At 49.2% G+C, this 23,996-nt stretch overlaps 10 protein-coding genes across 10 annotated transcripts; 6 read left to right on the forward strand and 4 right to left on the reverse strand.

Moving 5' to 3' along the window:
* Positions 1–1,473: 1,473 nt before the first annotated feature.
* Positions 1,474–2,651, forward strand: BO85DRAFT_501062 (uncharacterized protein; the record flags this gene model as incomplete). The annotated part of the gene is made up of 3 exons (XM_025664152.1): positions 1,474–1,778; positions 1,859–1,936; positions 2,015–2,651. The coding sequence occupies 3 exons, from the start codon at positions 1,474–1,476 to the stop codon at positions 2,649–2,651; spliced, it is 1,020 nt and encodes a 339-aa protein (XP_025519581.1).
* Positions 2,652–4,252: 1,601 nt separating this feature from the next.
* On the reverse strand, positions 4,253–5,904 carry BO85DRAFT_516270 (uncharacterized protein; the record flags this gene model as incomplete). Its single annotated transcript, XM_025664837.1, has 3 exons — positions 4,253–4,740; positions 4,845–5,757; positions 5,830–5,904. 3 exons carry the CDS (start codon positions 5,902–5,904, stop codon positions 4,253–4,255), a joined length of 1,476 nt encoding a protein of 491 aa, XP_025519582.1.
* Positions 5,905–6,926: 1,022 nt separating this feature from the next.
* BO85DRAFT_113917 (uncharacterized protein) lies at positions 6,927–8,202 on the forward strand. The gene is made up of 5 exons (XM_025653858.1): positions 6,927–6,972; positions 7,074–7,152; positions 7,221–7,271; positions 7,343–7,935; positions 8,003–8,202. Exons 2-4 carry the CDS (start codon positions 7,089–7,091, stop codon positions 7,852–7,854), a joined length of 627 nt encoding a protein of 208 aa, XP_025519583.1. The 5' UTR covers positions 6,927–6,972; positions 7,074–7,088; the 3' UTR covers positions 7,855–7,935; positions 8,003–8,202.
* On the forward strand, positions 7,873–9,401 carry BO85DRAFT_434334 (uncharacterized protein; the record flags this gene model as incomplete). Its single annotated transcript, XM_025658461.1, has 7 exons — positions 7,873–7,935; positions 8,356–8,541; positions 8,671–8,777; positions 8,834–9,068; positions 9,135–9,186; positions 9,315–9,316; positions 9,354–9,401. 7 exons carry the CDS (start codon positions 7,873–7,875, stop codon positions 9,399–9,401), a joined length of 693 nt encoding a protein of 230 aa, XP_025519584.1.
* A 1,082-nt stretch (positions 9,402–10,483) lies between these two features.
* On the forward strand, positions 10,484–13,236 carry BO85DRAFT_113958 (glycosyltransferase family 2 protein). The gene is made up of 3 exons (XM_025653859.1): positions 10,484–11,109; positions 11,199–12,311; positions 12,513–13,236. The coding sequence occupies exons 1-3, from the start codon at positions 10,896–10,898 to the stop codon at positions 13,028–13,030; spliced, it is 1,845 nt and encodes a 614-aa protein (XP_025519585.1). The 5' UTR covers positions 10,484–10,895; the 3' UTR covers positions 13,031–13,236.
* Positions 13,237–15,124, reverse strand: BO85DRAFT_501081 (MFS transporter; the record flags this gene model as incomplete). The annotated part of the gene is made up of 3 exons (XM_025664153.1): positions 13,237–14,653; positions 14,707–14,822; positions 14,874–15,124. 3 exons carry the CDS (start codon positions 15,122–15,124, stop codon positions 13,443–13,445), a joined length of 1,578 nt encoding a protein of 525 aa, XP_025519586.1. The 3' UTR covers positions 13,237–13,442.
* Positions 15,125–15,604: 480 nt separating this feature from the next.
* Positions 15,605–16,458, forward strand: BO85DRAFT_501085 (methyltransferase family protein). Its single transcript, XM_025664154.1, has one exon. The coding sequence runs from the start codon at positions 15,671–15,673 to the stop codon at positions 16,337–16,339; it is 669 nt and encodes a 222-aa protein (XP_025519587.1). The 5' UTR covers positions 15,605–15,670; the 3' UTR covers positions 16,340–16,458.
* A 1,401-nt stretch (positions 16,459–17,859) lies between these two features.
* On the forward strand, positions 17,860–19,007 carry BO85DRAFT_483695 (aquaporin; the record flags this gene model as incomplete). The annotated part of the gene is made up of 4 exons (XM_025663174.1): positions 17,860–18,118; positions 18,195–18,749; positions 18,800–18,870; positions 18,927–19,007. The coding sequence occupies 4 exons, from the start codon at positions 17,860–17,862 to the stop codon at positions 19,005–19,007; spliced, it is 966 nt and encodes a 321-aa protein (XP_025519588.1).
* A 61-nt stretch (positions 19,008–19,068) lies between these two features.
* On the reverse strand, positions 19,069–21,068 carry BO85DRAFT_501087 (uncharacterized protein; the record flags this gene model as incomplete). The annotated part of the gene is made up of 2 exons (XM_025664155.1): positions 19,069–20,936; positions 21,046–21,068. The coding sequence occupies 2 exons, from the start codon at positions 21,066–21,068 to the stop codon at positions 19,196–19,198; spliced, it is 1,764 nt and encodes a 587-aa protein (XP_025519589.1). The 3' UTR covers positions 19,069–19,195.
* Positions 21,069–21,502: 434 nt separating this feature from the next.
* On the reverse strand, positions 21,503–23,018 carry BO85DRAFT_501089 (o-methyltransferase; the record flags this gene model as incomplete). Its single annotated transcript, XM_025664156.1, has 5 exons — positions 21,503–21,816; positions 21,865–22,325; positions 22,374–22,497; positions 22,552–22,678; positions 22,734–23,018. 5 exons carry the CDS (start codon positions 23,016–23,018, stop codon positions 21,503–21,505), a joined length of 1,311 nt encoding a protein of 436 aa, XP_025519590.1.
* Positions 23,019–23,996: the final 978 nt, after the last annotated feature.

Here is a 23,996-nt window from a genome sequence, read left to right on the forward strand (position 1 = left end):
ATCAGACTGATAGGCGAGAACGATACCCCACGAGGAAGGTATGCATAAAAAAGAAAAATGATGTGGCTGAACTTTACTTGTTCGTTAATTCCGGTGACATATTGCCCTTTGTGGCTTTGTACGGAACCATGGTTGTGTTGCAGAAAATCATGAAACAGCAAGGATTGAGTTTCTCTTCCCGGAAGGAACTTGTCACATAGCGACCAACTTGGAAGCTGCATCGCAAATTCGCAAATAAATTTAACGTTGGGTTGGAAGACTGTCTTTTGCTGTGTTCCTCAAGAAGATCAGTGCAGTGACCGGTTGTTCCCTTGTGATCTTGATTACCTGCGATGGGAGCAAGCCTCACGAAAGTTTACCAATTCATATTTAGTTGAGCATCGAAAACTACTCACTACAACCAGGTTTGCAATTGTTGCGGCTCTTCCCCATAGATGCTGTTGCGGGTGATCTCTCCGTCATGAATTCCGGCCTAATGTGGCGTCAACCAGGCCTCGGGGTGGTTGATTACCCGCGGAGCATGCCTTTATTTCATGTGAGTTCAGATTGAAGTTTTCCGGGCGCCAACAGCGCCCGTTAGTATTCTTTGGTGAAAACATCCGTCGAACTATCACATTGAGAGTGAGAAACCAAAGTAGTCGGTTACGGAGAGGACCACATGCCTTTGATGTGAGGCGTGGCTGAGTCGATAAAGTGAACACACAGAAACTATGCACATAGGAAAGACTGTGAGTAATGCATAATCCGCACTATTTTTCTAAGCGCCAGTGCAAGAATAAATAGGGTTTTCCCGGCCAACGCTGTCAACAACACGGCATTTGGTGAACAAAGAAGTAGAATAATCCCCTCTGCTGCGAAGATTACACTGCTTATTCCACGAAAGTGTGAATGAGACGATGCTTCTTCATTACATGGCTGGTAAGAGCACTCTGTTGTCTGCGGCTGCACGCTATCCTATATTTTAAAGCAGGCTTCAAGATCTGTTTATTTCACTATTCATCATAGGTAATTTCCTCCATACAACATCTGCTCAAGCAAATAGTCAGGAACAGGCCAATGTACTTAAATACGCTCTTATACTCTTCTTTTTACGTCCTCGTTAGCTGTCAAACTTGTGTTCATCTTACCCAGAAGCATCATCACAAAGATTTAACCTACTTCTTCGCATCAATTAAGTCTACATTTACCATGCATGAAGCCAGCTGCCATCTGGGAATGCTTCCCCGCAAGATATTGTTGCGTCTTACTCAATGGCTGGACCCTTTATCCGTCGTTCATTTATCAAGCACTTGCAAGGATTTCAAGGCGGTCCTACGAGAGAGATATTCCTGGGCGGCAACGCAACATGCAACCACAGAATTTGAGTATTATGTTAAGTCTTGGATATCTCGCTGCCCTAGATTTTACAAAGATTTTGGCCCCCCTGGGGATATGTGCAGATTGGCCACCCCCGATGATCTCCCAATGAGAAAAATGTTGCTTCGAATTCAAGCCGTTGTTCTGAATAATCGCCAGAGAATTCTTGAGGCGTATATCAATGCAGGCGTTAACCCCAATATTGTGTCAGCAGAACACGGAATGGGGTCACTACTATTTTTAGCCGCTGTATCTAATTATTCTGATATGGTCGAATTTCTATTCGAGAAGGGGGCTGAACCCCGGCGAAGGCAGACGTCCCCGGCAGAATGGTCTATATTGGATGAGGTGGGAGTATACATCGACACGGAGAAGGCGGTAGAGGATTGGGGGAAACGATGTTATCATTCCTTGAACGCGGTGTCCTTTTTTCACACCCGGAATTGACTCGGCAACTATGTGACATGCCAAACGCCCCACATCTTCTTGAGGTTGCACTCAGGAATGGCCTGGATATCCATCACACATTGGGAGACACATGTTTGCTCCACTATGCTGCTGGAATTGACAATCAGCAACTGTTGAAGACTATAATCTCCCATGCACCAGAACAATTACACGCCCAAGCAATTCTTGATTCGATGAGATAGCCCGTCAGACACCAACCGGCCCTAGACGTAGCAATTTCTAGTGGTATCACGATGAATGTTGGGTACTTACTCGACATGGGAAGCAAGCCAACCTTCTATTCCCTAGAAGACGCAATCAGAATATGCAATACGGGACGCTGCGGGGATAGAGTGAAATGTCCATACGGAAGTGGAGGATGGATAGCATGGAAGCTTATATGGGTTCGTTATGTGCAGTTGATTGCAATCAAGCTTGATCTTGACAGCGTGGAGGCCGCTTCGACTATTGAAAAGATTTTGCGTAATGAGTCGCAGTCTGTTCAATGGGAAGATACAGAGGATGGAAGTTTATACCTGCCTGATTTATTCCGGAAGATGAGCCGGCGTAGCCAGTCGCTCTATGCGCGCAGGCTTGAGTTCAGGAGATATGAAGTGAGATTAACTGTAGCGAGAAGAAAACTTCAGGAGCTGGAGGACAACCTTGACCGGTCGAAGCCTAGTTGGTGGCAGACTTTGGATCAAAGAGTACCCAGAGATACGTCTGTCTGCCGCAAGATAATCCAGGAAATTGAGAAAGCGAAAGGACGTGACTATGTTGAAGAAAAAGTAAAAGGGCTTGAGGAGATTCTGAAACTGAGGCATGAGGCTGCCGTGGATTTGCCATAGAGACTTGCCGATATCCGCGGTTAATGAGGCAGTTTGTTTCGGGAAAACTCTCAATTGTACTTGAATCATGTCAAAAGTCTTTGAACTAAAATGATATAGACCTAGCATATGGACAGTTTACCAATGGATTTTACGGCTGTCACGTTATTTAGCTGTCTTTATTTATCGTTTCCAATATCATGTAGAATCTCTTGTGTAGATTTAGTCAATACGCGAGTAGCCTCCATCGAAGCAAACACGATAATGTCGAATAACAATGTATATCGTCTTCAATGTTATGTTTACCATCCTATACAGGCCCTCAGCTGTAAACCTCAAGGGCGCATAAGCGAGTTTCTCAATAATGTGCACCATGAAAAAGAAGACTTGTTAAGGTTAGAAGCCCAGAAACAGTGGATGTTACTCTGACAACGTACTATCGGCTAATAATGCATGTTTTCTACCTATGAATTACCGATCCGCGAATCATGATTTGCTATATTTTATGTATCCATCTTGTAATACAAGAAATCCTGATAGGTAATCGTCGATGGCGGCATCATCAAAGGCTGTATCACTTATATCGCTTTCGCGAGAGGACTACCTTGAAAACAAGGCTTTTCCAGGCAGCCTGTTACCGTCCTTGCTGAGCAATATAGGTCGTCGTATCCATGCTCTGTATCTTGACAAGTTTCATACTGTAATTTTTGAGGATGATGTGGATGAATTGAGGTATATTATTGGCTGGTGTGAAGTCGCTCTCCCAAAAGGAGATATAAAGGGAAGTGGAGATTGAGATTAGCGTAACAGATACATCAAAGAATAGCCTTTCTTTCTTGGCATTTTTTAGATGATATGAGAGGGTACAGCGAGGGATAGACGATCTTTTGAGAGAGGCGATGCTCAATTATGAACCTCCGGAAACGTCTGAACGGGTTGGGTGATGGATACTAGTATGTCATGTACACCAACCCATTATCTATCACATTTCATCAGATACAGACACTGATAGATCTGTGGTCGGCATTCTGTATGGCTTCATCATGAATTCCCTTCCTCATCAATATAAAGATACGAACAGGACTCTACCAATTGCAGTTCAATCAACAGCTCGCTAGGCCATAATCAGGTCACATCGACATCTAGCCAGGCTTTCTTGAATAATCGTAAAATGAGCCACTATACTGAGCGCTCATCAAGGGAAGCCAGACGCCGCCTCTGAGAATCATTTTTTGAAAGCCTGGACTTTCCGTACGTCAGATAACGCCAAGCCACATGTATAACAAATGTCAACGCTACGATTCAGGGACACAGGTAGATGATACAAGCCACAAGAACAAACACTTTTACACTTTAGTGTCTGTTCACGGTGTAATCTAATCTTGATAGGCGTGCAGGTAAGAATTACAGCTCTGTTAGAAGGTTGTGGGACGGGCTTTGCCAAGCATGGTTTGAGTGCTCAGACTTGCCATGAGATTGGATATCTACGCTTGTTAGGGCCCTTGTAGTACCTGTCTCTTTGTGAACCTGTTACTTCTCGTATAAGAAGGAAGAGGGATGAATTAAATATCAATAAAACATGGGAACATGCGTGAAGATATTCGCAATGAAAACAGTTACTATCATTCTGTGGTAGGACCAGTCATCTTGACTGTTGTCTTATCTTCCACAAATACATTAGCTTTAACAATAAGCTGACGATAGTCAGGAGAGATAAAACCCCCACAGAAGTATACCGCTGGATACCTCATGCTCATAATCCGGTGGCCATTGAGGTGGACACTGTCAAAGGCTTGGGAAGAATCTGCATCCATTTCTGGGTTCGACACATCGAAGACTCCTCCGAGCTCATGCAAGTTGCGAAATACTACATTATGGTCGTCCTTAGATAGTCTCACAGAGAGTTCTGCGGCACGCTGATATGCTACTGTCAGACTCCGCTCTGTAAGAGCGACTGATTTCTCGTCCGGTGAAGCTTTTAGAAGGGGCTCCAGTAGCTCATGAGACATGACTTGCTTGACCATAGTGTTGATCATGAGGTTTCGGCGGGCGATCATGCTCTTGGCGAAATTGCTTTGATCAGCACGGACGTTGGTGCTGCAAAGACGGGCTGTCTATAGGCGCCATGATTGAGCTAGAAAGCCTTCCTTGCCATCTGAAAATAACAGTAAGATATTACGGAATCGCAGCCTAACGGAGAGAAGGGTTACTTACCAGTGTCGAACTTTTTAAGTAGCTCATGAAGTCCGGTACCAAAGCGAGTAGCTCGTGGCAGAACTTCCTCATCAAACTCGGTCCCTTCTCCTGGATGAGGCACAATGTACCAAAAGGGGTTCAGAAAGAAGCATTCAAGACAGTCTTTGACAAGAAACATGGTCACGATCTCCGTTACAAATATATCACCCAGTTCAAGAGCACCAAGTATTTCATTCAAGTCAAGTTGGGCACAGTAGCCATCCAAACTCTTGACGAGATCTTTCTTATAGTTCGCGGAAAGACCGTCTAAGACGGCCGTTTCCTCATGAGCGTGGAGTCTTGCCCAATTTCTTAGGAGGGCCCAAAGACCGAAGAACTCTTTCTCATAGTAGTCATGCGATCTGCATTCCCAGCCGCTAGAATCAGCGGCCAAATACTGGTATTTGTGTAGTGCCTCAGCTGTCCAATCCTCCAGACAGTCTACCCGTTCCTTCATTCTTTGGTATTGTTCCTTCATATCCTGGCATTGCTCTTTCAGCCTGGCGGATTGCTCTGTACTGCGATGGTGTTCATCTTGCAGTAACTGATGCTTCGTTTTGAGCTTTTGATGTTTTCTTTTCTCCCTCGAGAGTTGTTTATTCGTCTTCAGATGTTGTTTGCTCATCTCTTGCTGTTGTCTGTTTATGTCGCGATAACGTCTGTTCAACTTCCGACCTTGTTTCTTTGATCTCCGATACACTTTTTGCTTGAGGTTTTGGTCCGGTTCCCTCGAAGAACCGACATAATCTGGTGGCAATTCCTCAACAGACGGAAGAAAATTTGATCGCTGTTCCTCCACGGTCTCTTCATTGTTCGTTGGCTGTTCCCCAGGAGAATGGACGTAGTCTGGTATCGGTCCCTCCGCAGACTCGTTATTGTCCGCGTGCTGTTCCTTAGTAGTGGCGATATTAGTTCATGGCTGTTCGATAGGACACTTCGTATCGGCCGGTGGCGGTTCCTTCACAGACTCGACATCATCTAACATTGGCAAGCCTTTAGATTTGATACCATGACGGACTTCTGTTTTCGAATCCTCCATGGCTCGAATTCGCTTGGATCTCCGAATTTCGACGGCGTCTAGATGTCCCTCGCCGTTTCCATTCTGTGTCCCATCCGAAACGGCTTATAGGACGAAGATGCTGATGGTCCAGGGGTAGAGGACTCCTGGATGTTAAATCTCGGGGGCCATTGGAGGGAGGACGAGATAGACAGATAGAGTCACGTGCTCAGTGTACGTACTTTTGCGTTAGCCTTTGCGTTGTGTTTTGCCTTGTTCCTTGCCATCTTGGCTGCCATTGTAGATAGAAGGTGAGATGACCACCTCTCTAACTGAGCATTGGATAAGGCGGTGGCCTTGGGTGAGGGTAGAGATAACTTGAGGATGAATGAAGGTGTGTAGAACTGTACTACCCGGGGAAAGCGGAAGGGTTGGGAAATGAGGGGAAGGTGGAAGAGCGCACAGTGGTGCACAAATGTAAGACAAAAGAGAGGCCAGACCAGAATTTGACTGCATCGATGCACAGACTGTAATTCATCCAACAGCGTTTGGCTCGATGGCACAGTCTGACATGGCGTCTCATTGTTGATCTTTTGTCTATGTGGTACAAAATTCGTCAGTTCCGGGCGCCTTTCTTTCAGCAGGCTGGGGCTGTGTTCTTTGTCAGATTGGGGCGGAACGAGAAGATGGTCTAAGAAAAAAAAAGAGTAGGGGCAGCCAAGACGGTTTGGACGCCACGGGTCTCCATCGCGGCATCAATACAAGCTCCTATAGATTGAGTGCAAGAAAGAGTGGCCTTAGTGCTTGTGTTTGCGATGGATAACGAAATGGGAACGTTGAGATCATATTGCCACTGCCCTGAATGAAGAACACACGCACTCTGTAACTCATCGAAACAGGACAAGCAATACTACAGATACTTATGCGTGTATTGTATTCAGCAAACGTAGTTCGTGCAACGAAGATGCATGAAAGGAAGAAATGCGAGCGAAGATTATGGATTACAGAAATAACTGTTGTGCTGCCATCGAATGAGTGACTAGGATTGCTTGCAGTATAACCACCGACAAGATATTCGTTTGGCGTGACCATCAAGTGAAAGTGTCTAGGGTGAGTACACCACCTTTTGTAGATGAGTAGCTGCCAGTACATCATCATATGATCCTGCACTTTGAATGGGAACTAAATGTAAACCGCGAGCCACTATATAGGGAGGTCTTCGGGATATGTCTGCGTCTGACATCCTAACACTGGGAATCGAGAACAACGCAAGAATAATTCGGTTAACTAGTACGCTTCACTGCGACAGTCTTTTATTCAGACGTAATTTTACATTCTCACAATGTCACTGAGAGTAGCAGAAGATGGAAAAATCATGGTCGGTGTCGACTTCGGCACGACCTCCACTGGCACGTTATTCTTTCCAAAAATGCCATTCTCTTCTGAAATATAACACTTTGCTGACACGCAATACTCACAGGCGTATCCTACTCCTTGAGGGGCCTTGAAGTGCGAGGAGGGGAAGATAATGATCACCTCATTTATGAGTGGCCCGCTGCCAATTCCAGGAAAATAACTGCAACTAAAGTCGCCTCGATCGTCCAGTACGAGCATAAAACCGAGGACGGTATCGAGAAACTAGTGGCGACCCGATGGGGGGCCCAGGTACTGGCGAGCAAGGAAAACTGTTCATCTCTTTTCAAACCATTGCTTGAACCTAACTTAGATCGAGATCATGATCCTTATGCGTTTTGGAATTCCACAGTCGGTCACGGGTATTCTTTCTTACCGGAAGCCAAGGAGCCCTCGGATGTTATGAAAGACTACCTGGATTGTGTTTGGCAGTATTCAAGGAAAACTATTTTTAAAAATACCCGCCAAAGGCCTTCCTATCACCCGGTACCCTACACTATCACTGTACCGGAAATCTGGGCTAGGGAAACCCGCAAGGCGCTGGAACAGATCGTCAAGGATGCCGGGCTAGCATTGTGAACAAATGACATACTGACTATGATTCCGGAGCCCATAGCGGCAGCAGTGGATATCTTTAGAAAGAAGGCGGATACATTCCAGGTACGCTATGGTAGATCCCACTGCTATGATCTCGGTAATGATAGTTGACAATTGATCAATAAATTAGGGTGACGACGTCATGCTCATGTGATATCGGCGGAGGAACGATCGTGAGTTTTAACCCTACTTTCGTTCTATCATTTTTTACTATGTTTGGTGCCCCTGTGGTTATAATTCGTGCCTGAAATCCTGGCAAACATAGGATGTAGGATCGGTTTTTATCCGTCAAACTGAGTTTGGCCGCTATATTCGGCAGCTCGAGCCAACCCGAGGTATTCCCATTTTGCATAACTCATTACCAACGAAGCTAATCCATCATACCAGAGGACCTTGGCATGTTACCAGTGGAGGCGGCTTTCTACAGAACAATGTTTGAGAGGTTTGGGGACGCTTTCAAAAATCAGGACACGGAGTCCATAGGTCCAAGTAGTGTGCTTTGAGAGATTCGCCCCCGAAAACCTAGAGGAGCACGGCTGGGAATGCCGTTTGCCGTTCTGGTCACTACTATCGGCTAATAACCTGGACTTTTACGACCGTCGCCGGAAGGAAATAATCCTGTCCGCTCGAGACATACAAGTGTTTCTCGACCCTGTCATTGATATGGCTGTGAGTCTGGTCAGCGAACAGCACCATACTGTAGCCACAGCCGGCTTTGGTGGTAACAAGCAGGCAAGTATTTCCTGGAGTCAAGGCAGGAAACACAATGGAGACAATCGTAATTGACAATGGACGTAGCATGTTTACTTGGTCGGAGGTGGGGCAGAAAATGCCTACATCTTACGGTCAGTCAAGCAGAGGATAAAGGATAAACATGCGCTAGATGTCTACACTCCTGACAAGCCGTACGTTGACTAATTATTTGACAATGTTGGTGGAGATTGTAACTAATGTTTGTTAGGCAACTGGCCGTCGTCAATGGAGCGGGAGTTTACGGCCTCGATGATGTGCTAACCATCCACAAATGTCCCCAGCATATCGGGATTGAATGTGCCCAGCGGTATGACGCAGACAGACATGGTCAGCCACGACCAGAGCTCCTTACACAAGACCCTGTGGACGGTAGAAACGTGGTGACCGGGCCGGCGATCTGGGTGTTCGATATAGTAACTACAATCACTCGCGTTTCAACTTTGGTACGTGTCTGCTAATGATGTGATGAACAAAGGGGAGGACATATCATTAAGGTGCAGTGGAAACAGAAAATGATACGGAATACTTTCTTGACTCCACGGCCACCGACTTTTGCGACAGGTAAGTCTCCCTTTTTTTCCTTTCCTTTCCTTTCCTTTCCTTTCCTTTCCTTTCCTTTCCTTTCCTTTCCTTTTCTTTCTTTCTTTCTTTCTTTCTTTCTTTCTATCTTTCTATCTATTTTACCACAGAGGTAAGACGGGACGACAGCTTACTGTAGGCTTATTCAGGATCCGAATGTAGCTCATCTGCCTGTGGCTTTGGCTTGCGGTTATTGAGTAAATGCGCACTGCTTTTTTCCTCCGTGTTTACGATAGTCGTTGAGTGTTCTGTAATGAGACATAGCTATCCCTGTGTCGGGGTCATCCCATGGGGTGGCAGTGTAATTTACTTCCTCCACCATAGCAACATACTACACAGGGCGTTCAGTTAACAACACCAGACTTTTGTTATGACCACGCCATATAATGTCCCCGAGGGGGCCATCTTTGAGGCCCTCGACGAGTCGAAATAACGGACTCGAGACCCCAGACTTATAAATCACGTGATTTGCCGACATCCCAGATCGTCCACATCCCGATCCTTCCTTCTATTGGCTGGCGTGCTGCCGGATGTCCCCGGAACCGCAAAACCAAAGCAGCAGCCCTGAAGTGAACGAACCCCTGCAACGATTTCCCTCAGCCGTTCCAATTAAGCGGGGACTTGATCTGACAAGCAATTGACAGGAGATCGATCATCCAGCACATCCGCTCCATGACAATCTCTTCTCGTTCCTGTTGTCTGGTGATGGGATCGAATTACTGATCAGGTTTTTCCCTCCCTGTCCACCCTGCAGCCTGCGGGGTACCGATGATGGGGAGGGTGGCGGCAAAAAGACCCTACCAGTCGCAGTCTAGACTAATTGAGGGCGAAGCCTCCTTCAACTATGGATAGTGAGCTCTCCAGGGCCGGCCCGGAAGATGACAGGATGCCAGGCAATTGGTTGCAAAGAGGCGGTCTGGCCAATGCATCTCCCCATCCCTGCCGAATGAACTGTGCGCCCCAATCACTGGCCTTCACAGCGGATTGCCGCCTAAAATGCACGGATACCTGCTGCTTCAACTTTTCACAATCACCACCACCACCACCACCTCTTTTCATTCACAACGCACTTGACTACACCGGGCTGACCTGGATGGGCACGGTCCTCCTCTCTGGGTGCTGGCTGCACTTTTATCCTCTCACTCATGCAATTCATCGCTTAATGCAGCCCTGTTTTTCCGTGCAAGTAAGAAGAAGATCAAGGGGATAGATGAGAGGGGAATGGAAAGCGCATCATGTGAAAGTCGTCGAGAAAGAATACTATTTAAGCCTCCAGTAACATATCTAAGTCTACAAGATGAATCTCCTACTCCGCTGTCCAAGATCACCAGACATCCCGACTAGGGAATTAGTGGAGCACGTGTGGTAAATTCTAGAACCCCAAGGCAAAAGGGGGCGGCCGCCGCACAAAAAGCCCGGCCTGTGATGCCCTTGGAGACTTTTCTCCTTTCTCTCATTTTTCTCGTCAACCATGCGCTGTGAGTGTGTTTGTATTTCACGGGTATTGTGTGCATAGTACCGGCCATTGCAGTGGTGTGGTGATCCATGCTCTGCTACTAAGCACCCCGGCCAGTTTCACCAGCAACAGAGTGTCAGACTCGGTGCAACGCTCTAGCTGACCACGCATCGTAAGCTGCTTTGGTTTTCAGGGTCTGCAGCTGACCGTGGTCTTCGTCACGCCGCTCCGACAAATGCTGTCTAAACTGCTCTACAACATTCAGGAGCTCCCGCCTGACCATCGCGTTATCGCGGGACAGCGGCACCGACGCTTGCTCTATTACGTAGCCCATCTGGCATCATGGACCTTCAACCTTTATCTCGTTCTTCGACTGGCTCTGGGTTTCTCTGCCGTGCGACAGGATTGGCGAGTATGGCTAACTCTGTTGGTCGAGATCGTCCTCACGAGTATGTCTATACCACCGTGAGCTGCCGTGTTTCGGCATCCCGGCTCCCTTCCTGAGCAAACGAGAACGCGCAAGCTAATATATTGTCAGACATTTGGCGCCAAGATCAACTTCTTACCATATTAGGTGGCTCGGCATCAGATGGCCAACCACGCAAAAGACTGCGATTACATGGCACCGATGATCTACCGCGGGTGGACATTCTGGTGCCATGCTGTGGAGAGCCAGTCGACGTCATCCTGGACACCGTGCGCGCTGCCTGTACGATGGACTACCCAACTTCCAGCTTCCGGGTCCGCGTACTGGACGACGGTGCTTCCACAGAGCTCGAGTCTGCCATTGCATCAATGCGCACCGAATGGCCTCACCTCTTCTACCACACCCGGGGAAGGCAATCCGGTAAAGTCTTCGCCAAGGCTGGTAACATGAATTACGCCCTCTACACCCTGCAGGAGAAGGCGCCACCTGAGTTCTGTGCCATCTTCGATGCAGACTCCATCCCCATGCCTCACTTTCTGAGGGCGACGTTGCCCCATCTCCTCCAGACCCCGGAAGCAGTGCTCCTCACCACCCGGCAGTACTTTTACAATCTCCCATCAGGTGACTCCCTGTCTCAGTCACGCCTCCATTTCTACACATGTGAAAATGCAGAGCTCGATCGTCGGGGCCTTGCTCAGGATGCAGGCTCTGGGGCCCTTTTCCGGCGACAAGCCATCATCGATGCCGGCGGATATCCGACGTACTCCTTTTCCGAGGATTGGCAGCTATCGCTTGTTCTGAAGGGTCTAGGTCACCGCACCATCCAAGTCCAGGAGCCACTACAGTACGGATTGGTTCCGACGTCGTTGGATGGACACATTGCACAGCGCAACCGGTGGCACATTGGCCACTCCCAACAGCTTCGGGCGCTGATGCCGCCCACAAACAAGACGCTTCCCCGCAAACTGCAGTGGACTATTGCATGGAATGGCGTCTTCATCATGGCTGGGGCACTTGGCTGTTTGATCACGTTTGCGATGGTTCCATTGCTCCTGGTGTCGGGTCACCTGGTCCCAGACGTTTCGCCACTGCTGGCCAAAACACAGTTTTTCTTGGCTGTTCTCCATATTGCCTTGACTTGGGCGTATGGACTTTTGCAAAGCGCACATACAGGGTTTGAAAGCTTTCCGTTCTCTCGTTTTGAAAATATCTGGCTGGCTGGAGGTAAGCTACACATCGTTTGTTCTTGTTATTCTGCTTTACACCCGCGTATCGTCGTTGCCCGTTCTATTATGCTCATGAAGGGGGCCTGGACTTCAATCCCACTACTTTGTCTTAACATTATCCCCACATTGCATCCCTCCATGAAGACGGAAGCTCTCTCTTGCCTTCCACTATGGTTCAAGACATAACTAACAACAACAGCACACATCCACGCTGTCGCTCGATTCCACCTTCTAGCCAGCCGACCAAAAGGCTCCTTCGTGACTGGCAGCAGCGCCAACTCATGGAATCGCAGCGCGACCCCGACATCCCTACAAAAGCTCTACCACAATCTGTGGCATAACGGGATCGCATACAGCCTCGTGATTTTGCTTGCCACTATTGCATCCATCCTCTACTCGATTTACTCGGCCATCACAAGCACCGACGATGGTTTGCTATCCCGCTTGCTCACCACAGTTGCCTGGCCGCCAATGCTTCACATCTGCTACCTCTCCATCGTTAGTTACTGGGCGCCCGTATCCTATCTGCTGAATCCGCCGCGGTATCCGGAGCGGAAGGCTGGATTAGCAATGTCGGAGACTGGTGTGGTGCTTCCGAGTGCGGAGGTCCAGCAAGCTGCTATGGTGCGTGGGGAAGGGCCGGTCGGGTTTTATCGACAGTGCGTGGTGCTTGTGTTCGTTCTAGGTGGGTTGTTGTTGGGTGGATTGGCGTTGTGAGTGATAGAGATGGATTGGATGCGCTGCTAGATTAGATTGTGGGTAGACGTGGTGGTGTTGGGTTGTTTAAGTATGAAAATTCGTGGTCTTTATTTATGAATGACCCATGAAAGAGTCCAATGTGAGGCAAACACAACTAGTAGGATTCGCCTGTCCTAATCCACCTTTGATACGATATACACGATCGGAACAGTAAATTTATACTTCATATATATAGTCAAAGAGCTCAATAAACTGATCTATAGATATGTTAACATTCCAATTTAATTCGACCTCAGTCAGAACCGATCTAAGCACCCATCCAGCCAGAGCATATAATACAACCTGTACAATACGATACAGTTACCATCTTAACTCGACCCATCACAATCCTCATTCAATCAATCCCTCAATCCCATCATCCCCAACAAATCTACTCCACCAACCTCTCCACAAACCTTGACTTCGCTCTCAATCTCTCCCCGAAATAATAAAACCCCAAGAGCCCCAAAACCCCCAACCCACTCACACCCCCAAGCACACTCGACCCCCTAGCCATCCCCAGATTCTTATACAAGGGAATTCCAAAATGTACGGCCCCAGCAGCCAACGTACTCCGACAGAAGTCATTGGCCGCAAACAGACTCGCCGCGTACTCGGGATATATACTGGGTATATACATGGACAGACACTGCAGGATGATGAACACTGCGCTAGCGTACATTGTCACGCCGATGATGCTGACGATCCAGTGGATGGAGGGGCGGAGGGTCCAGCCGTAGAGGAAGAGGGAGATAGGGACGAGGAAGGTAGCTGGGATGGCGGGGATGAGGTGTCGTTCGTGTTTTGTAGGGGGTGTAGGTGTTGGGGTGGATTTTGGGGAAGTGTGGTTATGGTGTTTGCGGAGGTAGTTTGGGAGGGAGAGGTATATGAAGTAGGCTGCTACTGCGAGGAGGCAGCCTACGAGGACGGAGAGGTAGAATAAGCTGAGGGTTGTGGTGGATACATTATAGACAGGTGGGTAACCGATGGGGAAGGCGTCGAAGAAGGTATAATACGTGCCGTAGATGAAGGAGGTGTAGATGTTGGCGAAGAGAATGGCAGGGTCTTGGAGGGTGATTTGGACTGGTTTGACAAGGTAGAATTTCAGCTTGGCGAGGGGGTTGTCACTTTCACTACTAGTATTGTTGTTGTTCTGGTTGTTGCTGGTATTGAACGCACTGCTGCGGTATCGTATGGTAGGGGCGTAAGTTTCAGGCAGGAGGAACAGCAGGATGCATACCGGGCCGGACATACAGGCGAGGAGCCACATGGTCCATTTCCAGGAAATGTTGTTGACCAGGCTGTTGGTGAGCAGGGGTCCGAGAGCCGGGCCGCAGTACGCTGCAGCTACCCATAGAGCGAGGGCGTAGGGGAACTGGGACTCGGGGTATAGGTCGTGCATGGAGGCGCCGCCATTGGCGAGGCACGGGCTGCCGAAAAGACCCTGCATGAAGCGAAGGAAGACGAATGCGCTGTAGTTGGATACTTCGGCGGCTCCGATCGTGACGAGGATGAATGCTACGAATGTACCGAAGTAGACGACCGAGCGTCCGATTCGGGGAATCTCGCTGAGCGGGCCCCAGAGGAGGGGTCCGACACCGTCTGTTGAAGTGAGTATAGGGTTATGGGGTAGCATTGCATGGGGTGAGGCGTACACCCGAGCACGTAGATGGACAGCCCTAACATGGCGCGTTGCTCGGAGAGGTGCAGCTCGTGCATCACCAATGGAACGGCGGTAATGAACATGGATGACCCAGAATACACCACGAAGCTGTACTTTTAGATAGGTACTTTTGTTCGAGGCGTGATTGGGCGGACTTACGTGTAGATGTATACTACGAGGGATGTGATGACTCTCTTTGCGAGAGGCCAGTTATGTGGATTCTCACGACTTGTTGCCCAGTCCTCGACTGTAAGTGTCTTTTCTGAGTCGGTTGAGTGTTTTCGCCGGTGGGTATGTCCGTCGATCTGCTTGGGTGTCTCTTGTCTCACATGGTTCTCTGTATGATCAGGATTATCAGGTCTATGCAAAAAGGACCTCACAAAGACAATGCAAGGTATATCTAGCGACATGGTGATGATTATTCACAGAACAAATAGTAGGTGGGGTAAAGAGACAGTCAGGTACGCAATGCGGCGATACTGGAAATATAAAGTACCCGAAGATACATTTTATCGCCACGTCCGAGGTACAAGCACGCTTCACAAAACTCAATCCAAGAAAGTTGTGTAGCTTACCATTGAGACACGGCATGGTCCACGTATCGGAATGCGGTATGACATGTGTCATTCCTGATGTGGTAATCGACCACCTGGCCGGAACAGTGCAACTGACCCTGGAACAATGAAGTCTATACAAGGTTTGCTGCATCATGTTGAGGAATGTGGGTCTCTGTCAGTGTGACCGGTTCACCTCGTTGTTAGTCTCGCAACACCTTCCACGGCAGTGGCACAGTGGCCTCGGATGCTTGCATGCGCATTGACAGGGCTAGGAAGCTTAGCAGAACGACGTCTCTTGCCGGATCTTACCTAGAGGGCGCTCGGCCCTTTGCTGATATATTTTGGGTGAAGATTTGCGGCCCCAGACTGAGATCTGCTTTATGAAATAGTCTTCTCAGAATGCAGATCATCTTCTCCCTTGTTTTAGCGGTAACGACCCTGCTGAACAGCCAAAGCCTGGAGTGCTCGAATACCTCATCACCAGTGGCGACCGACTCTCTGAAGAAGTATGGTGTGGTCACTGCGTCCTCAGTCTACCGAGTGTATTACCTCGTAGTGGGCCTTTTTCACGCTATACTCGTCACTCTTCCACAAACACAGCAGCAAGCGCTTTGCCCGAATTTAGAGCATGCCCGACACGATCACCTTGCTCTCACTTGCAGAACCACAACTGCTCTCGCATTGATCTGCCTCGGTAGTTGCATTCGTATCTTCGCCTTCTGGCAACTAGGCTCATGCTTCACGTTCTCTCTCTCAAAGCCTGATCGTCTTGTCACTACGGGTATCTATCGCCACGTTCGTCATCCAGCATACGCTGGATTAGCCATCCAGGCCTCTGCAGCGTTGTATTTCTGGGCAAGAGAGGATGGTGTACTTGCATGTTTAATGCCAGATCTACCACTTTGGCACGTAGTGACCATTATACATTGGTGGTTCTGGGCTATATGCCTGCCGACGATCGGATGGGTACGAATCAAGGAAGAGGAGGAACTGCTAGAGAAGACGTTTGGTCAACAGTGGAAGGAGTATCGTCACACAACACGCATGTTGGTGCCGTTCCTCTTCTAAGTAGGGATAGGCGGGCCCGAGTGGGTCATGCCATTTTAGAAGATAGCTTGCATATGGTACACGCAACCACCGTGTTCCTCGGGACTAGCGGTGGTCGGCTGGAAGCTCTTGCATGACAGTTTCATTATCGATGAATGTAGTTTCCTAGCTATAACTAGTCCTTGAATGTCAGAGGAACTATTACTTATCACGACTGCGATGCCGTGTTACAGTGGCACCACCGTTACAACTATCCTCAAATTTATGTCCAGTGCCAATTTAGGCAACTTCTTTGCTTTCTACCACCTACACATTGGTTGCTAATTCTTGCACATTCAATGAATTTAGAGGTTAGCATATGATACCCTGATTCAGTTTTCCTAATCAAATTGGTCTGAGAGCGCCGCTGGCAGTGGTTCTTAGGTGCTATCTCTTTCCGGCTCAATTATGGATATATATCTCGGGCTACGCGTCGCGAGATCATTGACAAAATGAACACTAAAGGAATGTTATACTGTCTTGCGGAATAATCGTGTTAGGACCGTGTCATCTATAATAGTTATGCATTTAACTGTGTTGAGCATGATGTAACGCCAAGATCGCTGGCATGCGCTCGGGAGCAGGTGGCATGTTCTGGGATTATCCCGGCCTCATAGACTGAATTTCGAGGTGTCATAACTCAACAGATCATTGGATACTAGTAGCAACCTGAGACGCCTTGACTAACAGCTACTCTACTCCCTCCCGTGCACAAGAATGTGATGCCCCAGTTTCGGTCAACGGCCGAGGGCGCTTCCGAACCATCGGAATAAGAGTGCCACTCAAACTATGGAAATAGACTCCGGCACCCGACCGAGGCGAGGCAGCTTCCGTGGTGCACAACCGTGCATTTAAATCCGAGCACAGAGACACGCTCATACCATGCTGCACCATGCGGGCTCATAGATAACCTGTTCAGAGCCGGGCCAGCAGGGTCAAATGCCGAGTGACATCACGGACACGAAAATGGTACCGCTACTCCGGACCCCAAGCTGACTTCGCTACCAAACTGCCACACCAATCATCGGGGTATTCCCGTCTCATATAGAGCAAGTGGTTGCAAGGGCACGATGATAGCACAGACAGCCATCTCCACAATCAATGCGGTCGGTTGAAGGATGATCCCCACGGCCAGCCATCGGCCGTAGCTTATCTGGCAATTCGGCTCTCTCACTGGCCGATCAATTCAAGTCGACAGAAAGATTTTGCAAATATTTTCTAGAAGCCTTCTTTATCTCGGCTAAACGACCCACAATTCTGCGGCGCCCCCGAGTTTGCCGACCGACCATCACCATTTCTGCATCCCGTTTCATCCCGATCGCGCCTCTCCAGCCCTAGACCGGGGCCTTCCGATCACAAAAACGTCCCCTTCACCACGCGATCAATTGCGTGCAATTCTTTCTTATCTTTTCCTATCTTTCTCTGACATGCTGCAGAAACAAACCACTTATCTCGATAGCAGCAGCAGCAGCAGTCATCGCACCCCCTCACCCAAACGAACCATGGTGGTCACTTATCTCCCCGAATATGAAAGCGACGAAACACATCCCCAGCACCATGGGCTCGAGCCCGCCATCCCGCCGTTCGCGGGCCGCATGGGCGGAAACCAGGATTTCGTAGTTGATAGGACGGACCCCAAGAACTCAAAGGTGCTAGAGAAGGTGCCCGACGCAGCACCGTGCATGACACTAAAAGAGATATTCGACTTGCGGGGGTTCCTGAGCGTGGATCTATGGAAGTTTGCTGTGCTAGAATGCATAGGTAATTCCCCCGCATACTCCGAAGCCCTACCCCATACCAAAGATGAGCCCCAAGTTAATAAGTGTATAATCAACAGCAAGTATGATGAACGTTTTCATCACCTGTTGGGTAACAACTCACCCACTCTCCGCAACAACATCTCCCAAAGGCCAAGCCGGCGTCTACGGAACGGTCACCTTCTTCTCCCCAGCATTCGGCGGCCTCACCAACCTCCTCCTCACTCCACTCCTCATCTACACCTTCTCCCCCTCCAGCGGTGGCCACATTAGCCCCACAATCACTCTCGCCACCTTCTTCGCCCGCATTATCACTTTCCCGCGCATGATCCTCTATCTGGCTGGCCAAACATTGGGAGGCGCACTCGCCGGCTTTGCCATGCACTCCGCGTACGGCACGCGTGAGTTTACCGTGGGAGGATGCCACATCGACTCGACCATGGTGTCCGCAACTGATGGGCTGGTCATTGAGTTTTTTGCTTGTCTGATTTTGATTTTCTTGGCGTTTGGTGTTGCCTTGGACCCCAGACAGGCCAAGGTGTTTGGTCATGCTGTTTCGCCGTGGTTGGTCGGTGTCGTGTTGGGAGTTGTTACGTGGGGAACGGCGTTTACGAGGGAGGGCTATATTGGTGCTAGTGAGTATTTCACATCTCGAAATTGAAGCACGGTGACTGACATGCTGCAGGCGTTAATCCAGCGAGGTGTTTCGGCGCATATGTCGCGAGTGAATTTCCGACGTATCATTGGATTCATTGGGTGAGTTTTATCCCTGACGGCTCAATTGGTTGTGGAACACGTACTAACGAAACTAGGTTGGTCCCCTGGCTGCAGCAGTGGCGCATGGGCTGGTCTATTTCGTTGATCCCCTCTGGAAGGATCCTCGCACGGAGTAAATATCTTTTCAAATTTATGGTTACGGAATGTGGGATTGTATATAGAAGTGACGGATTTGTACAAAGTGTATTATATAAACCTGTGAATACTGCCAAGAAGGCTTTCCGAACATCTGCCATGTTGAAGTGACAGATGCGATGACCCATTCTGACTACATACTTGCTGTGCTGTTGTAGGAAACGTATCATCAAAGACGAGCACAGCAGCCCTTTCCATTAACCGCAGACAAGCGACAATAACACGAAGTCGAGATCGGCACATCAGCCGACCCCAACGCAATATCCAATTGCACCTGGACAACACGACCCTCATCCAGCTTCCCAGAAGCCATCAGACACTCACGCAGCCCATGCAACCCCCACACGTTATTCAACCGGCCCTTACGCCGCGGAAACCCCTGCGCCATGCCCAGGTCCTCCCGAAAGACCTGCTCCGCCTCGGGGACCCGCTTCTGCTCCAGCAGCAACCCACCTAGGGCATGCCGCACGGGCTGCATCCAGGCCGGCGGGTCACAGTACGCCAGGCCATCTTCTAGCTCGATCGCCCGACGCAGCGTTGCAAAAGCCAACTGAATATTCCCCTTGCGGTACTCCAACTCACCTGCTAACATCAAAGATGCGACGGCAAGGAAATCGACCTGCCGAACAGGCAAATTATTTATCCGGGATCTCGGCACCCGCTTGCGCGCCTCCTCGAACTCCTGCCGGGCGACTTCTGCCTCCTGGATACGTCCTAGGGCGCTGAAGGCGAGGCCCCTGGCGTACAGGATGTTAGCTGTCTTGCAGCAGTATAAGGCTCGGTCTTGTGGTGCTGGTAGTTCTAACTGTAGAATTTCTCCCCAGCGACCGAACCGCACGAGGACGTGGGCATGACTACCTAGAAAGCTCTCCGTCCAGTCTGCCATTGGGGGAGATTTAGTAGCCAGTAACTTCGCATCGACCACCTCGTCCAATTTATCCGCAGCCAACATGGCCTCTCGCGACCGGCCAGACATCAGAGCGCAGTACAGCTTCGTGACAATGTTATGCACCCGATAGGCCACGTATAGCGGAGATGCATCCAATGTGGCGAAGAACATATCATCGCCTGCAATAGCATCATCACTGGAATCAATCGCCCGGCGATAGTCCCCAACAGCCATATCAATGTGCGCAGGCATGTGCACCATATGCGACGCATCCGGGATCATACGACGCAGTCTGTCTGCAGCAGGCAGGGCCACCTCCGGAGTAGCCGACATTTCCATGAGATGAATATACAGATGGCATAGGGCAGGATGCTCTCGACCCTCTGGACTTGTCATTGCACTATCGATTGCCGCCTTCGCCTCGAGAGTATGAGAGCTGCTGGCTTCACCTGTGTTCATATCCCACAGCTCGCGCGGATTAACGCAGATAAGCGCCTCGATGAACAACGATGCCACGTCGAGATCATCTGGGTAGGCTTTATACACGACGCGCATGGCATCTGCATATGCCTGATTGTACTGTCTCATCTCTGTAGGAGCGGGGATGTTATTTGGGGTAGGGAACCGAGTAGCGATGGCTTTGAGCAGCATGTGGAAGAGTGGGGATGCATGCGTAGCATGTTTTTGAGCGGCATTGAGCGCATCCCATGCCTTTTGCACCGTGGCTATGAGACTAGGGATGTCGAAGAAGCCCCAGGCTATATTGTAGCTCGGTCCGATAGCGTATGCGATGCCCCAGTATGCCAGTGCGCAAGTGGGGTCGCATTCGACAGCTCGTTCGAAGCATCGTGCTGCTTCGCCGTGATTGAAGGAATAGGACCAGAGTAGACCGCGGTCGAACCATCGTTGGGCAGCTGGGGAGGATGTGGCGATGGGTCGGTGGTAGGAACCAAGGTCGAAGTTTGGGTAGTCATCTACCTGGGGCGAACGAGTTTCGTTTCTGGGAATTGTCAGTGCGAGACTGTTGTGATGGTATAGGCTCACTTGTTCATCGTAAGTGTTGTTTTGGGTAGGTGTTGTGGATGACAGCCGTGAGACAGCAGAATGACAGAAATCGGAGGATTCTAAACCACTTCGGTAGGTGGAGATGCATTATGGCTCCTGAGGGGTTGTTGAGATACTGGGTAGGTAGGGGGTAGTGGGATGGGACACATAAAATCTGCCAGGCACCCAGATTGGATGTTATACGTCGTCTAGATTTTGTCTTATAGGCTGCAAGGTTGGTTTAATACCTCCTTGTGTCACATAACTGGTTGTTAATCAACCCCTTGCGCTTGGTACTTATAGCCGTCCGTTCGATGGGACTATGTCTTGGATACCATTCTCTTTTATCAGATGTCCCAACAACATGCCAGGGAAGTTAGAGCATTTCATTAACTGTGTAAAGATGAAGTTGCAGCTTGAATCATAAGGTATACAGGTATCACACTAGAGGTAAGATCAACGCAGCATGACACAAGTCTCATAAGCAGAATAATGCTACTAGTATAAACCCCTAGATGTTCTGTTGAAAAAGTGAGAGCATCATCAAGCCAGTTCGCACTCAACAAGGCTCTCCACGCCCCTCCGCACAGTCCATATCTTGGTAATCTTGAGACCGGCGGATTCCACCAGCGCCCGCCACTGCTTCTCCGTGCGTTCAGTCGACGCAAAGTCCGCCATCATGATAATGTCCAGACTGGTAGTTTCCCAGTATGCATTCGTGCTGGGGATAACATTCTCATTTAGCAAAAGCTTGCTGTGCCCCCGCTTCATAGCAGGAATAACATTAGCCAATATCCGACGACAGTCATCGTCTGTCCAGTCATGCAAAACAGAGTGCATGTAATACGCACGGGCGCCTGCATAAATGTTAGCCATTGCCTTAAATGGCTTTATACAGCACTTACCCTTGATCGGTTGTTCTGTAAAGAAGTCATGTGTCATGAGCTCAATAGCCGGATCCAGGTTCATGCTTCTGGCCTGTTCCACAACCTTAGGTAGATCTTGAAGAATAAGCCGACCTGACACCTGTGGCCATTTGCGGCGGAACTCTGACAGATCGTGTCCCAAGCTTCCCCCCATATCGACAAGCAAGGCGTCATGATGACTGATATTTGCCTCGGCAACTAGCGACAACACCGGATAGAAGCCGACATCCATCCAGCTCGGTCGTCCCTGGTGGTATACGGACATGTGATTGTTAAATTGGACGGCATGGATAGGGTTCTCTGTGAGGAAATCGAAAAAGTGGAGCGGTGTCCTGAACCCACGCTGAAAGGCGCAATCTTTCCCGTCGCTGGGGTTTCGGTAGCCCATTTTCTTGAGCTGGGCGGGAAGGGCTAGGACGCCATCAGTGATGCAACCAGTCCTAGGCCCAGTTAATAGCTAACATAGCCAGGACGTGAGTGTAGCTTACATGCAAGGATAAGAATCACTGTATCTATTGCACATCATTGACATGGAAAATCCCGTGCGACGGTATTCATGAGGACCAGTCTCCGTGATCACACCCATGGCCGCGAGATGCTTCAAGATGCGGGCTAAGAAGTTAACTTCCATAAATATATAAATATGATACCAGCGTGGTTACTTACCAAGCATCGTTGGGTCGGCACCGGTAGCTGCGGCAAGTTGGCCAGATGTCTTCGGTTTGTCGTTCTGCGATAGGGCAGTGAAAAGCCCCAGATCGACGCCCGTCTCCAAGGCTGCATAGAGTGTGCTCTGCCGTGCCCCTTAGTATGCTTTCACTTTTGCTTAGCTAGTAGTTATGGCTCACCTGGGACCAGCAGTGTCGGATGATGGCTTCTCGAGGAGTCTCAAGAGCGTAGACCAATGATCGCGCTGCATCGAGAATCTTCGTTCGCTCGTTCTCATCATTCTCTGTGAGGTAAGCCTCACCATGCAATGCTATGCGCTTTAGAAGAGTGGGGACCTCCTCAGGGGCATTTGGAGATATGGCAATGTTGTCATCGACAAAGGCCTGCTGTGCATAATCGTCCATCCTGCCGTTTGGCTGGCAGCAGCTGTTGCCATTGGGGCTGCCCTCTGCTGCACTTATCATGGTGGCTTATAATGTATATTGGACAATGGTTAGACAAATGAAGGGGAATCTGTGAACGACAGGTCATATCGCGGACGACGGCTCTGTTATAACAATAGTGGTTGGCCCTATGAACCATAACTTGGTGCCGTGGCCTATCGGAAGGTACAATAATGGACAAGGCTTGAAACCTGAAAGGATGGTCAAGGTGGGAGAAACTATCCCAAAAGAGTATTTCATGGCCGCCCTTACCGTGCTCCATTCCAAGCATTACCCTACTAGTTCAGGGGCTTCACCGTTAGTACACAACGTGGCGGGAAAGTACCGACAGGAGGATCGTGATCATCATTGGACGCGTACACGTACCTCTTTTGAAGCCATAACGGGGGGGTAATTTAGAAACTGGGTACATGGACAGATTAGGAAAGGTTCTTGCTCGGGTATCTACCGGTAGACCGTGCCCTTCTGAATCAAGTATCAACACATGGCGCCTAGACATTCATTCCTTCCATATTAAATATGAGCTGATACAGTCAATGATAAGTATAACAATGTGCGACTTAGATCGAACTTCAGGAGAGTCCACTACTGCACAGTACCTGACATATTGAGCCTTGACACGGGAGCATAACCAACTACCACAATAGCTAGGACACACCATTGCTGTTGGTCTGACTTGGCAGTTGTCCATTCAGCCGGATGGGCCCAACGGTGTGACCCAGCCTGCTGGTGTAAATTGAGAATTGGAGTCCTTAAAAGGTCCGATATTCCTTTGAGAACGAGCTAGCGATCCTTCGGCGTTTGAGTGCTCCATCCAGAACCTTTCGTGATCATACTGCCAGATTTGATAGTCTTCAAATATCTACACTTCATTCTTGATCGTTGTATCCCGGTTCATAGCTCTGGAGCAAGGGCCAGAAAAAAGTACCACCTCGCTATTGTATTACCCTTGAGAGGGACTTATGGCTGGTATATTGAATCGGACCCATCACAGTGGCT

This window comes from Aspergillus piperis (assembly GCF_003184755.1).
Source record: "Aspergillus piperis CBS 112811 unplaced genomic scaffold BO85scaffold_2, whole genome shotgun sequence".
Classification (NCBI taxonomy): domain Eukaryota; kingdom Fungi; phylum Ascomycota; class Eurotiomycetes; order Eurotiales; family Aspergillaceae; genus Aspergillus; species Aspergillus piperis.

Excerpts from the sequence above, each read along its gene's own strand:
- BO85DRAFT_113958 (XM_025653859.1), top strand. The coding sequence starts at position 10,896 with ATGCTGTCTAAACTGCTCTACAACATTCAGGAGCTCCCGCCTGACCAT. Across the intron at positions 11,110-11,198 it reads GGTCGAGATCGTCCTCACGA|ACATTTGGCGCCAAGATCAA; the intron begins GTATGTCTATAC and ends ATATATTGTCAG. Across the intron at positions 12,312-12,512 it reads AAATATCTGGCTGGCTGGAG|CACACATCCACGCTGTCGCT; the intron begins GTAAGCTACACA and ends TAACAACAACAG.
- BO85DRAFT_113917 (XM_025653858.1), top strand. The coding sequence starts at position 7,089 with ATGTCTGCGTCTGACATCCTAACACTGGGAATCGAGAACAACGCAAGA. Across the intron at positions 7,153-7,220 it reads AAGAATAATTCGGTTAACTA|CAGAAGATGGAAAAATCATG; the intron begins GTACGCTTCACT and ends CACTGAGAGTAG. Across the intron at positions 7,272-7,342 it reads CTTCGGCACGACCTCCACTG|GCGTATCCTACTCCTTGAGG; the intron begins GCACGTTATTCT and ends CAATACTCACAG.
- BO85DRAFT_501085 (XM_025664154.1), top strand. The coding sequence starts at position 15,671 with ATGCAGATCATCTTCTCCCTTGTTTTAGCGGTAACGACCCTGCTGAAC.